The sequence below is a fragment of the Ylistrum balloti genome, unplaced genomic scaffold (assembly GCF_031769215.1).
Source record: "Ylistrum balloti isolate Yb309-2 unplaced genomic scaffold, AGI_CSIRO_Ybal_v1 Utg369850, whole genome shotgun sequence".
Lineage (NCBI taxonomy): Eukaryota > Metazoa > Mollusca > Bivalvia > Pectinida > Pectinidae > Ylistrum > Ylistrum balloti.
This window is the reverse complement of record NW_026782003.1, coordinates 1,860,140-1,872,500: the sequence shown is the minus strand read 5'-3', so window position 1 is coordinate 1,872,500 and position 12,361 is coordinate 1,860,140. Positions and strand designations below refer to the sequence as shown.

The window sequence follows — 12,361 nt, the reverse complement described above, 5'->3', positions numbered from 1 at the left end:
GTAGTAGTAGTAGTAGTAGTAGGTAGTAGTAGTAGTAGTAGTAGTAGTATTAGTAGTAGTGGTAGTAGTAGTAGTAGTAGTAGTAGTAGTAGTGGTAGTAGTAGTAGTAGTAGTAGTAGTAGTAGTAGTAGTGGTAGTAGTAGTAGTAGTAGTAGTAGTAGTAGTAGTAGTAGTAGTAGTAGTAGTAGTAGTAGTAGTAGTAGTAGTGGTAGTAGTAGTAGTAGTGGTAGTAGTAGTAGTGGTAGTAGTAGTAGTAGTAGTAGTAGTAGTAGTAGTAGTAGTAGTAGTAGTAGTAGTAGTAGTAGTAGTAGTGGTAGTAGTAGTAGTGAGGAGTTTAAAACATTAAAAGTTTTTGCATGGCTGACGGTGCAAGAAGACAGATGAAATATGATTGCTATAGGTTAAGCTGACCCTTTGGGCCAGGTGACTTAAACACCATTCTTGATAAGCAAAACTGCAACAAGAATACTGGTAACAGAAGCATGATATGCCCATGTGACCCTTTCCAATAATTCTGTTTGTTTATTTAAAGTACCCGGTAACCGATGTCATATCTGAATATAAGGTGTTTCCACAAACTTAATCCATACCATCGATTCTAGAGCTCAGAAGTACAATCATACCAAGCTTCAGACACTAACACTAAATAAGTGTAACTGACATTTTTGGGATGTCAAAAGGGTTCAATCTAATACTGCTTCATTGGATTTATCCCCCGTGATTAGCCAGGGTAATTTTAAGGCAGGGTCTCCTTGAAGCAGCTGGTGACTACCTCACTGAACAACATATGAGAGGTCCATCACATGCCATCAGGAGTCACAAAGGTAAAATGTCATACCCAAGGACACGACCACCTCAGCATAGACCTGTCCTTTTCTTCGCTTTTTGAGAGAAACAAACTGCCAGGTTTGAGGGGCATCAAACAATGCTTATTGGATCTTCGCTAAAAGCTAGGTATGCCAAATTGCTTTAACTGACTTAGATATCATAGCACTTTTGATACTAATAGAATGAATGAAGTGTTACATTTATAAACAAGAGGAAGTGATTGATTATAGGGCAAAATATTTTGATGGTTACTAACATTTAATGATATCAAGTAATATCCTAATTATATCAATTACAGCAAAATTAGTCATTGTTTTAATGAAACTCACCTCCTCCTCATTTTTGTAGAAGTAGAGCATACGGTCAGTGACATTGAGATGGCACCTGATAACATCTCCGACTGCGAAGTTCTTGCGTGTTGTCTGCTTTGGGTAACCACTCTCAATGAAAATACTGTCGAAGCAAATGTTGAACAAAAATCAGACACATGAACCAGATAGTTTGTATTTTGTGATACAGGAGGATTAATAAACATCAAAATTATAGAGAAATTTTATCAATATTATATCTACACAAATATCCCAATGTTCCACAGATTTCAATTTATATAACTTTTTTTCCTTCTCAACCTGCATTGACGTTTGACCCTCAGAGCCTGTTTTCATGAAACTGTTTTCATTCTCAAGCATAGATTTTGTACTCAAGATAACTTTTTCATAATTCACCTAAATCACATCAAATAATACATATGTAAAATATAAACATTGAATATAGCATTTGGCTTGAAGTCCTTTCAAAATGTTTTCAAATCTTTGTCAAAATCAGCCTTTCTTATTCATTTTTCATTAAAACAAGATACAAGATTTGAGTACAAAATCTATGCTTGAGCATGAGAATGGTTTGGTGAATATGGTTCCATGTGAACCTATGTACGGTATATATGTGAGTTTATGAAATGAAGAAAAGTAAACATATGACAAACTAGTTGCTTGTTATTTACAGGAAAATATACAAAATTGAATATTTACATTTTTTTAACATTATACAATATATACAACATGGCATACTCTTTTGTGGTCTCTATTTCTCTCATTAATTTTTAATTACAGTTACATATATCTTAATACACCATAAATATTTATAAATAATTCATGAAAATCTGATGATTAATTAGAAAGTCGTTTTTTTCCATCCAATGACAAAGAACAGTCCTTCCAAACCATACCACACAAGAGATGTTCTACATCTGGCTGACATTGGCAACAAGAATAATTTCCTTTATTTTCTAGCAGAAGAACAGTCCCAAGTACTTAGTCTGATGCATCAGTGTGTAGTACACATTCCTTCTCAATATCAGGGAGTTTTATGATTAGCATGGATGATAGAATCTTCTTCAAAGTTCAGAAAGCTTTCTGTTGTAGTTCCCTCTCATGAAGTCAATGGAATTGTCCCATCCTTGTCAGATCAGTTAATGGATTTGATGTCACAGTAAAGTTTGGTATGGACCTCCTATGGAAGCCACGCCATCCCAATGAAAGAGTGAACTTGCTTCTTTGTCTCAGGAGTCAGAACGTCAAGGACAGCGTTCATCTTGTCTAGGTGAGGTACATGAGTTTGTATCTGACTACATGACCAAAACATCCCAAGTTTCTGTAACCTATGGCACATTTTGTTGGTCTGGCTGTAAGACCTGTTTCTCTATGTGACTGGAATTAAGTTCTTAAAACAGAATGTGTTCCTCCTTGGTATACAATAGGATGTCATCAATAAAGCTCTCAATGCCACCCATATCCTTCAGTAGTTTCAACATAATGCAACAAAATATAGCAGGCACATCCAGGATACCAATAGGCATCACAGAAACTTCAAACGCTTACCCACAGGAGATGAGAATGCTCCCCCATCATAACAATATCTACAGTTAGATTGTTCACTGATCCCCACCTTATCCCTTCCGTTCAATCACATTTCACTCAGAAGAACTTGGCACAAGTTGTCACAACTTACTGAATTCTACCCACCTGTCCAACTAAATTGTAAGAGGAAAGAGAATAAATAATGGTTAAACAGACCCTCCATCGTCTCCATGGTAAGCAATGGAGAAGCGGTTCCAACCAGGTTGTCTGTTCGCTGGGTAGGTCTTAGGACAGATTCCAATCACTATAGTTCCTTTCAGACCTAAGTTCATCACCTCTGTAAACAGACAAAACAGTATTGGTAAGGCCTGAACATCTTATCATAAGACCAAAAATGGAGATCTGAAAGGGATCTTGGCACCCATAATTTTTTAATCTTTACTGGTTGTACATACATCTCAATCTTAAAATCTAACAGGCTCAAACAAGGACCAAGTGGTCCCAACAAATAGCAATTGAGAACAATCCATCCAATACTTTTCAAGTGATAGCAATGGCAAATGTCAGAACTCAATGTTCACCTTCTTACAAATTTTGAGAAAAACCAATCTTGCACTTCCAAGGAAATAGCAGACATGATAGAGGACCACAGGGAACTTTTCTATTATATTTGGGAGATATTTTTGGATTGAAAATCCAAGATTGCTGGTTCACAATCACAAAATTCAGCTGCACCAACAAGGACCAAAAGGGTCATGCAGATGATATCTGAGGAGGATCCACATAGTAGACCATGTTGAAAAGAACCATGAACTTTCAAAATTCTAGATGATGAAAGCACGACATGGGACAGTCGAGACCTATCCATGCTGGGCATCTAAAGATAACAAACTTTTTAAAATTGATGATGGCCAATGTGTCAGTCAGGCTGATTTTTTTATCAGCCTCTAATTATGTCAGACACGTAGGAACCATATATGCATAGACTCTCATATTAAGAAGAAAATTTTGTTGTAAAGATACTTCAATTATCCATATAACAACTGAAGACGTTCAGAATCTTCACCAGGAAAATTACAGAAGTACAAATTAGACTGGAGAATGATTAAACAAGGAGACATAAGTATGTTTATACTGCAAGTGAAGTTCCTACGGTTCAAATGTACATGGTTGTACAAAAAACCTTAAAGCATCAGGGAATTTACCTTCCAAATAAAATGGTATTTTGACTTTTCTCTTTATATCATTTTCAAGGTATGAATTTTTTCAGTATCATATTATTTTAAAAAAATGTAAATGAAAAAAAATGTTTAAAAAAATTGCAATTATATATAACAACTTTTGCAGTATCAGAGATCTGACTACACGTACAAGGAACCCAAGTTCTGCTATTATCACACTTTTGCCAGTACAGTGAAAATAAAAGATTGGCTCAAGCTAGCTTGTCTTTAAAGCTAAAGTGTATCCTTTTATATCATAATTCACAACCAATTCAATGCATGGGCAAAAATAACCCTTGGTAAATGTATATACAGGATACTTACTGAATGAAAATTCAGAAAAGGTGGAAGAGAATGGGCTTGGTCCAACAAACTGTCCGACTGGTATTGATGGGGAATTGGTGTCATAACTGAAAAAAATATAAAGAATAAAGAACAAACTTGACAGCCTTTCATTCCAGCAGGTCCAAATATACATTGTGTAGAGTTTTCTGACCCAAATGAATGGTTAGTTCTACAAATATACATTGTGTAGAGGTTTCTGAAAGAAATGAATGGTTAGTTCTACAAATATACATTGTGTAGAGGTTTCTGACCCAAATGAATGGTTAGTTCTACAAATATACATTGTGTAGAGTTTTCTGACCCAAATGAATGGTTAGTTCTACAAATATACATTGTGTAGAGGTTTCTGACCCAAATGAATGGTTAGTTCTACAAATATACATTGTGTAGAGGTTTCTGACCCAAATGAATGGTTAGTTCTACAAATATACATTGTGTAGAGGTTTCTGACCCAAATGAATGGTTAGTTCTACAAATATACATTGTGTAGAGGTTTCTGACCCAAATGAATGGTTAGTTCTACAAATATACATTGTGTAGAGGTTTCTGACCCAAATGAATGATTAGTTCTACAAATATACATTGTGTAGAGTTTTCTGAAAGAAATGAATGGTTAGTTCTACAAATATACATTGTGTAGAGGTTTCTGACCCAAATGAATGGTTAGTTCTACAAATATACATTGTGTAGAGGTTTCTGACCCAAATGAATGGTTAGTTCTACAAATATACATTGTGTAGAGGTTTCTGACCCAAATGAATGGTTAGTTCTACAAATATACATTGTGTAGAGGTTTCTGACCCAAATGAATGGTTAGTTCTACAAATATACATTGTGTAGAGGTTTCTGACCCAAATGAATGGTTAGTTCTACAAATATAAATTGTGTAGAGGTTTCTGACCCAAATGAATGATTAGTTCTACAAATATACATTGTGTAGAGGTTTCTGACCCAAATGAATGGTTAGTTCTACAAATATACATTGTGTAGAGGTTTCTGACCCAAATGAATGGTTAGTTCTACAAATATACATTGTGTAGAGGTTTCTGACCCAAATGAATGGTTAGTTCTACAAATATACATTGTGTAGAGGTTTCTGACCCAAATGAATGGTTAGTTCTACAAATATACATTGTGTAGAGGTTTCTGAACCAATTGAATGATTAGTTCTACAAATATACATTGTGTAGAGGTTTCTGACCCAAATGAATGGTTAGTTCTACAAATATACATTGTGTAGAGGTTTCTGACCCAAATGAATGGTTAGTTCTACAAATATACATTGTGTAGAGGTTTCTGACCCAAATGAATTGTTAGTTCTACAAATATACATTGTGTAGAGGTTTCTGACCCAAATGAATGGTTAGTTCTACAAATATACATTGTGTAGAGGTTTCTGACCCAAATGAATGGTTAGTTCTACAAATATACATTGTGTAGAGGTTTCTGACCCAAATGAATGGTTAGTTCTACAAATATACATTGTGTAGAGGTTTCTGACCCAAATGAATGGTTAGTTCTACAAATATACATTGTGTAGAGGTTTCTGACCCAAATGAATGATTAGTTCTACAAATATACATTGTGTAGAGGTTTCTGACCCAAATGCATGGTTAGTTCTACAAATATACATTGTGTAGAGGTTTCTGACCCAAATGAATGGTTAGTTCTACAAATATACATTGTGTAGAGTTTTCTGACCCAAATGAATGGTTAGTTCTACAAATATACATTGTGTAGAGGTTTCTGAACCAATTGAATGGTTAGTTCTACAAATATACATTGTGTAGAGGTTTCTGACCCAAATGAATGGTTAGTTCTACAAATATACATTGTGTAGAGGTTTCTGACCCAAATGAATGGTTAGTTCACAAATATACATTGTGTAGAGGTTTCTGACCCAAATGAATTGTTAGTTCTACAAATATACATTGTGTAGAGGTTTCTGACCCAAATGAATGGTTAGTTCTACAAATATACATTGTGTAGAGGTTTCTGACCCAAATGAATGGTTAGTTCTACAAATATACATTGTGTAGAGGTTTCTGACCCAAATGAATGGTTAGTTCTACAAATATACATTGTGTAGAGGTTTCTGACCCGAATGAATACTTAATTCTACAAATATACATCGTGTAGAGGTTTCTGACCCAAATCAGGGGTTTTTGAGAAGAAGTCAAGAATGGACACACGACACATAATACCGGACAAAAGGTCCTAAAGGGGTCCTAAAAACAAAATTAAGCAGGTTGGGTTGATGTCAATTAACTATGGAGACGTAAATAGAAAACATCAGTTTTTAGGTTTTGTGTGAAAAATTTACATTCACAATCAGCTGATAGATCATGTTCATAAGATTTAGGGTGATGACAATATCTAGTACTACCATATTTTGGAAATATTTACCACAGCATCCCAGTCTCCATATACACAGCTCTCTACAGAGATTGGGACAGTACACTTTTCTGAATATTTACTACAGCATCCCAGTCCCCATATACGCAGCTCTCTACAGAGAGTGGGATGGTACACTTTTCAGGGTACTTACCACAGCATCCCAGTCTCATGATGGACACGCAGTTCTCTGCAGATAGTGGGATGGTACACTATACGGGATTCCTGTATCTCTGTCTCAGTAGTTACCTCCCCTCCTCCTAGATGTACAGCTCCCTGATAAATACAACAACATTGTCAGATTCCCAAGAAAACACCATCAGGCCTGGACAAACTCCCTAGATAACCTAACCCCCTCACAAAACATTCCTTAAATGTTCAAAAGTGGAAAAAGTAAAACAAAAAAGCACCAAAAAGGAAGGCTATAGACAAAATAGCATAAAAAGGATAATTGTAGACAAGGAAGCTTTAAAAAGGTATGGTCCCTGACAAATCTGTCACAATAATAGACACCAGGTGGTAGGTAACTGACAGGGTACCCTGGTAACTGCCACAGTAACAATGTAACTGACATAGTAACCAGGTAACTCACCAATGGGTCTGAGATGCGTAGTTTAATTGTGTCCTTGACATTGTTGCTGTATTTATGTTTCGGGCTTGTCTCCTGTAAGTCCAGCTTGTTTAGTTTCTTTTCTAACTTTTCTTTGTCTTCCTCCATCACAACTGTTGCTCTTCCAGGGAAAACACGTACTAAGGATCCATCATTGACACTGCAAGATAGAATTTTTCTTACACTATTTCCAGACAAAATCAAAGATATGTAAAACCACCTATATACTTATTCAAGATGCAATAACTTTGATACTTCTGGAAATTGACATTACTGATAATTATGACACGACTCATTTAGACTAAAGAAAAGCTTATATCTCATTAACAGTCCATGTCTACTAAAGTTGCATACTCTCGTAGACAGATGCGAGGAGGTACACCACTGATGTTTGTGACCTCTATTTCATTGTAGGCCACAGGATCCAAAGGAACTGGGGGCAATTCATCCTTGGTAGACATCATTGGGTTGGGCCTCAAAACACTGCGCATCCTCTGCAGAACAAAGACATGGTTCATTATTGTCTAAGTGAAGTTAGTGTGGTGAACCAAAGGTACACCAAATGTGTAGAATAGGACCTGGCCCAGACAATTAAGTGTGAACTGAGGTACAGGGGTAAAATAGGATCTGGTCCAGACAATTAAGTGTAGACCGAGGTACAGGGGTGGAATAGGACCTGGTCCAGACGATTCAGTGTGGACTGAGGTACAGGGGTGGAATAGGACCTGGTCCAGACAATTAAGTGTAGACCAAGGTACAGGGGTGGAATAGGACCTGGTCCAGACGATTCAGTGTGGACTAAGGTACAGGGGTGGAATAGGACCAGGTCCAGACAATTCAGTGTAGACCAAGGTACAGGGGTGGAATAGGACCTGGTCCAGACAATTCAGTGTAGACCAAGGTACAGGGGTGGAAAAGGACCAACCCAGACAATTAAGTGTGGACCGAGGTACAGGGATGGAAAAGGACCATGGTCCAGTGGAGTAAGTGCGGTGCACCTGAGATATACAAGTAGAATTACAGAGTCTGGCTTACAGCTGATCTTACCAAATCAATAGTTTCATTCATGATCCTTAATATTTTCCCTGGTCCCTGATCCAGACCATAATATTTTACATCCATTTCTAACTGATTCTGGTCATATTTAGACCCAAGCTCAAGTTTATCTTAATGCTAACATGAATACATCTTACAATGATAATCAATGTTTAATTAAAATATAATCAATTATTAAGCTTATTAGAGGAGAACATCATCAATTACCCAAATAGTCTTCGCACACCGTCCACAGATACCACAGTCATGGCAGCCACTGATACTGGTCTTACAGCCGCATTCCCGTAAGGAAGTACCCATAATTCCATTCCATTCACAGTCAATGCCATGCTCCACGCAGTTGTTACACAGTGTACAAACTGATTGTATCTGTTTGGAGTCAAAGGCCTTCCAATTATGTCTGCATCCCACAGACACATTTACTGAAAAAAAAAATGAAAGATGAAAGCCTCAGAGAAATGTCACAATGATCTGAAGACAAACACAGTTAAACTTCACTTACTCAAATGTGTATCCCGTATCTAAGTGTATTTATATGGTGGAGGAGTTCAATGCATCTCAGTTTTCCTGATTACAAATCTTACCTGATGTCCAGACACAAAAAAGTATAACTAAAGACCATCACTACTTCGGACCAAGACTTTGCGTTTTTTTCATAAATGACCAAGACTTATTGTTGATAAGAGTAAATGAAATAAATGAGGCCAGCACAGACTTATGTAGACAAACATCTATATCTCTAGTCAGCTTCAACCATTAGAGAATTATTCTTGAAAATGTTTTGTGTGAGCTTTAACCCATCAACCATGATAACTTATCCAACATAATCATGTTCTGATACCTGATGGTGCAAAATAGCATTCTATAACATGAAGCATTCTTATTGTAGTTTTGTTTTTCTTGAGGTGGCTGGTGAATGTTGTCACCTACCTTGACCCTTGGGGACACTCCTTCAGAGAACTGTTTTCACCTAACTAGATCCATTGAAATATCCCTGCAGAGGACAGATGTCCCATGAATTTTGTCACCTACCTTCATCCTTTGGGACACCCCTAGAGAGGACAGATTCCTGATGAATGTTGTCACTTACCTTCATCCTTGGGGACACTCCTTGAGAGGTCACTTACCTTGATCCTAGGGGACACCCCTAGAGAGGACAGATTCCTGATGAATGCTGTCACTTACCTTGATCCTTGAGGATACTCCTAGTGAGGACATGCACCTATCGATTATTGTCACCTACCTAGAGGAGAGGTGTCCGGACTTACCTTGATCCTTGAGAGGTCACTTACCTTGATCCTTGGGGATACTCCTAGTGAGGACATGTACCTATCTATTATTGTCACCTACCTAGACCCTTGGGGACACTCCTTGAGAGGTCACTTACCTTGATCCTTGGGTACCCCTAGAGAGAACAGGTGTCTATCTTTTATTGTCACCTACCTAGACCTTTGGGGACACTCCTTGAGAGAACCGGTGTGATGTTCTGGTAGAAGAGGACATGGTCAATCAGGTCGGTATAGAGACAGAACACCTGCCATGTGTACTCCCTCACTGTTGTCTCTGTAAGCGCGTTTACTGTCTCTGTGAGCTTTTCAGGAAAGTAGCATCTTGACTCTACGGACAACACACCTTTATCTGTCAATGTAATATACACAGAAATATAAAGCATACTTCGTCATTAACCAAGAGGGATACCGCACACACTATTATACTACACAGGTTCCTGGTGTCCTTACATGTAACTAGCTGCCTTCAGAGGTCACATTGACCATTCAATTCCTTATCAACATCACATGACATAGAATAACGTTTTCTATGATCCTCATCACATTTTACAGAAAGTAATGACTGTCTTATATCACAGAGAAAGACCCTAACATATTGGGATAAGTGTCTTACATCACACAGACAGTTCCTAAGATATAGAGATAAGTGTCCTACATCACAGAGACAGTTCCTAAGATATTGAGATAAGTGTCCTACATCACAGAGACAGTTCCTAAGATATAGAGATAAGTGTCCTACATCACAGAGATAGATCCTAACATATTAGGTAGCTGTCCTACATCACAGAGATAGATCCTAACATATTAGGATAACTGACCTACATCACACAAGCACAGTTCCTAAGATATAGAGATAAGTGTCCTACATCACACAGACACAGTTCCTAAGATATAGAAATAAGTGTCCTACATCACACAGACACAGTTCCTAAGATATAGAGATAAGTGTCCTACATCACACAGACAGTTCCTAAGATATAGAGATAAGTGTCCTACATCACAGAGACAGTTCCTAAGATATAGAGATAAGTGTCCTACATCACAGAGACAGTTCCTAACATATTAGGTAGCTGTCCTACATCACAGAGATAGATCCTAACATATTAGGTAGCTGTCCTACATCACAGAGATAGATCCTAACATATTAGGATAACTGACCTACATCAACAAGCACAGTTCCTAAGATATAGAGATAAGTGTCCTACATCACACAGACACAGTTCCTAAGATATAGAGATAAGGGTCCTACATCACACAGACAGTATCTAACATATAGAGATAAGTGTCCTACATCACACAGACACAGTTCCTAAGATATAGAGATAAGTGTCCTACATCACACAGACACAGATAGATCCTAACATATTAGGATAGCTGTCCTACATCACACAGATAGATCCTAACATATAGGATAACTGACCTACAACACACAAGCACAGTTCCTGAGATATAGAGATAAGTGACATCACACAGACACAGTTCCTAAGATACAGAGATAAGTGTCCTACATCACAGAGACAGTTCCTGAGATATTGAGATAAGTGTCCTACATCACAGAGACAGTTCCTGAGATATTGAGATAAGTGTCCTACATCACAGAGACAGTTCCTGAGATATTGAGATAAGTGTCCTACATCACAGAGACAGTTTCTGAGATATTGAGATAAGTGTCCTACATCACAGAGACAGTTCCTGAGATATTGAGATATGTGTCCTACATCACACAAAGATCAAATCCTTGGGTATCAAACAATGTTGTTCCTATTTCTGGGGCTGCTTTAGTCCTACATCTACCTAGTATGCATTTGTATATATCAATACCATGATTCAATATTGAAAGTGAAAAATACTTGAATAATTTCAACTTTTAGCTTTAAGTGGGACAACACATGCTTTAATTATCAATATTTATCTGAATCATACTTAGTCTAATCAAAAGTTTGTTTTTATCATTTTTTTACATACTATAAAAATGTAGAAATGACACGTTCCATTTAAGTACCTATTTTGTATTGATGACTAATGAAAAAAAAATATAATGTAAATGTATCTAAAAATCAACTAAACTCTTTTTTAATTCTATACATAAACATGCATGTCTATTTATATCAATTGAACCAGTAAAAAAAGCATGTTCTAATAGGAGGAACTAAGTTATTAGACAATTTTGGGTACATGAAGCTGATGTCATTGATTACAACATGAGTACATGCTAAAGATAGTGACAAAACCAGGCATCTGGCATTGTTCATTGTGTTAATCAATTACGCAGTGTTATTCTAAACAGCATAAATGGATGAGTTAATTCTAATTTGGTCAGTTGGTACATGTAAATATCTAATATCAAAGTTTATATACCTCTTATTGTTTTCACCATAGAAAATGTCCTCACAAAATAATTTCATAGATAAATGTAAGTAAGTGAGGGTCGACCACGATGAACCCCCAACTTTACCTGGAAGTGGTGTATACATGATTACCTGTACTAAGGTATATCAAGTGTAACCTCTGACCCTGTAACCTTGTCTGATAACAACTATGTAATCAGACATAGAATTTGATGTTGTAATATCACAGTGTATTTATTTTTTAATGTTGCTTTCTGTTTTTTAACAGCCGGGGTCATTTAAGGATGTACTGGAGAAAAAAACTTGGACCTGCAACCACATATGTCACAAACCCGCAACACAGAGGTGGAGGGCATGTGGTAAAGATGCTGAGTGGCCATTATCACTCAGCCACCGTGCCGGCCCCTTCCCTCTC

General features: G+C 37.0%; 1 protein-coding gene across 1 annotated transcript in view; it reads right to left on the bottom strand.

The window, feature by feature from the left end:
• Window positions 1–12,361, bottom strand: part of LOC132545509 (uncharacterized) — a 73,467-nt gene that overhangs the window by 40,506 nt on the left and 20,600 nt on the right. Inside the window, exons 13-20 of the mRNA XM_060209192.1 lie at window positions 9,753–9,947; window positions 8,517–8,731; window positions 7,608–7,747; window positions 7,236–7,413; window positions 6,798–6,919; window positions 4,229–4,314; window positions 2,901–3,021; window positions 1,158–1,281 (exon numbers count right to left, since the gene is read on the bottom strand). Of these exons, the coding sequence (XP_060065175.1) occupies window positions 1,158–1,281; window positions 2,901–3,021; window positions 4,229–4,314; window positions 6,798–6,919; window positions 7,236–7,413; window positions 7,608–7,747; window positions 8,517–8,731; window positions 9,753–9,947 (1,181 nt within the window). The remainder of the gene's footprint in view (window positions 1–1,157; window positions 1,282–2,900; window positions 3,022–4,228; window positions 4,315–6,797; window positions 6,920–7,235; window positions 7,414–7,607; window positions 7,748–8,516; window positions 8,732–9,752; window positions 9,948–12,361) is intronic.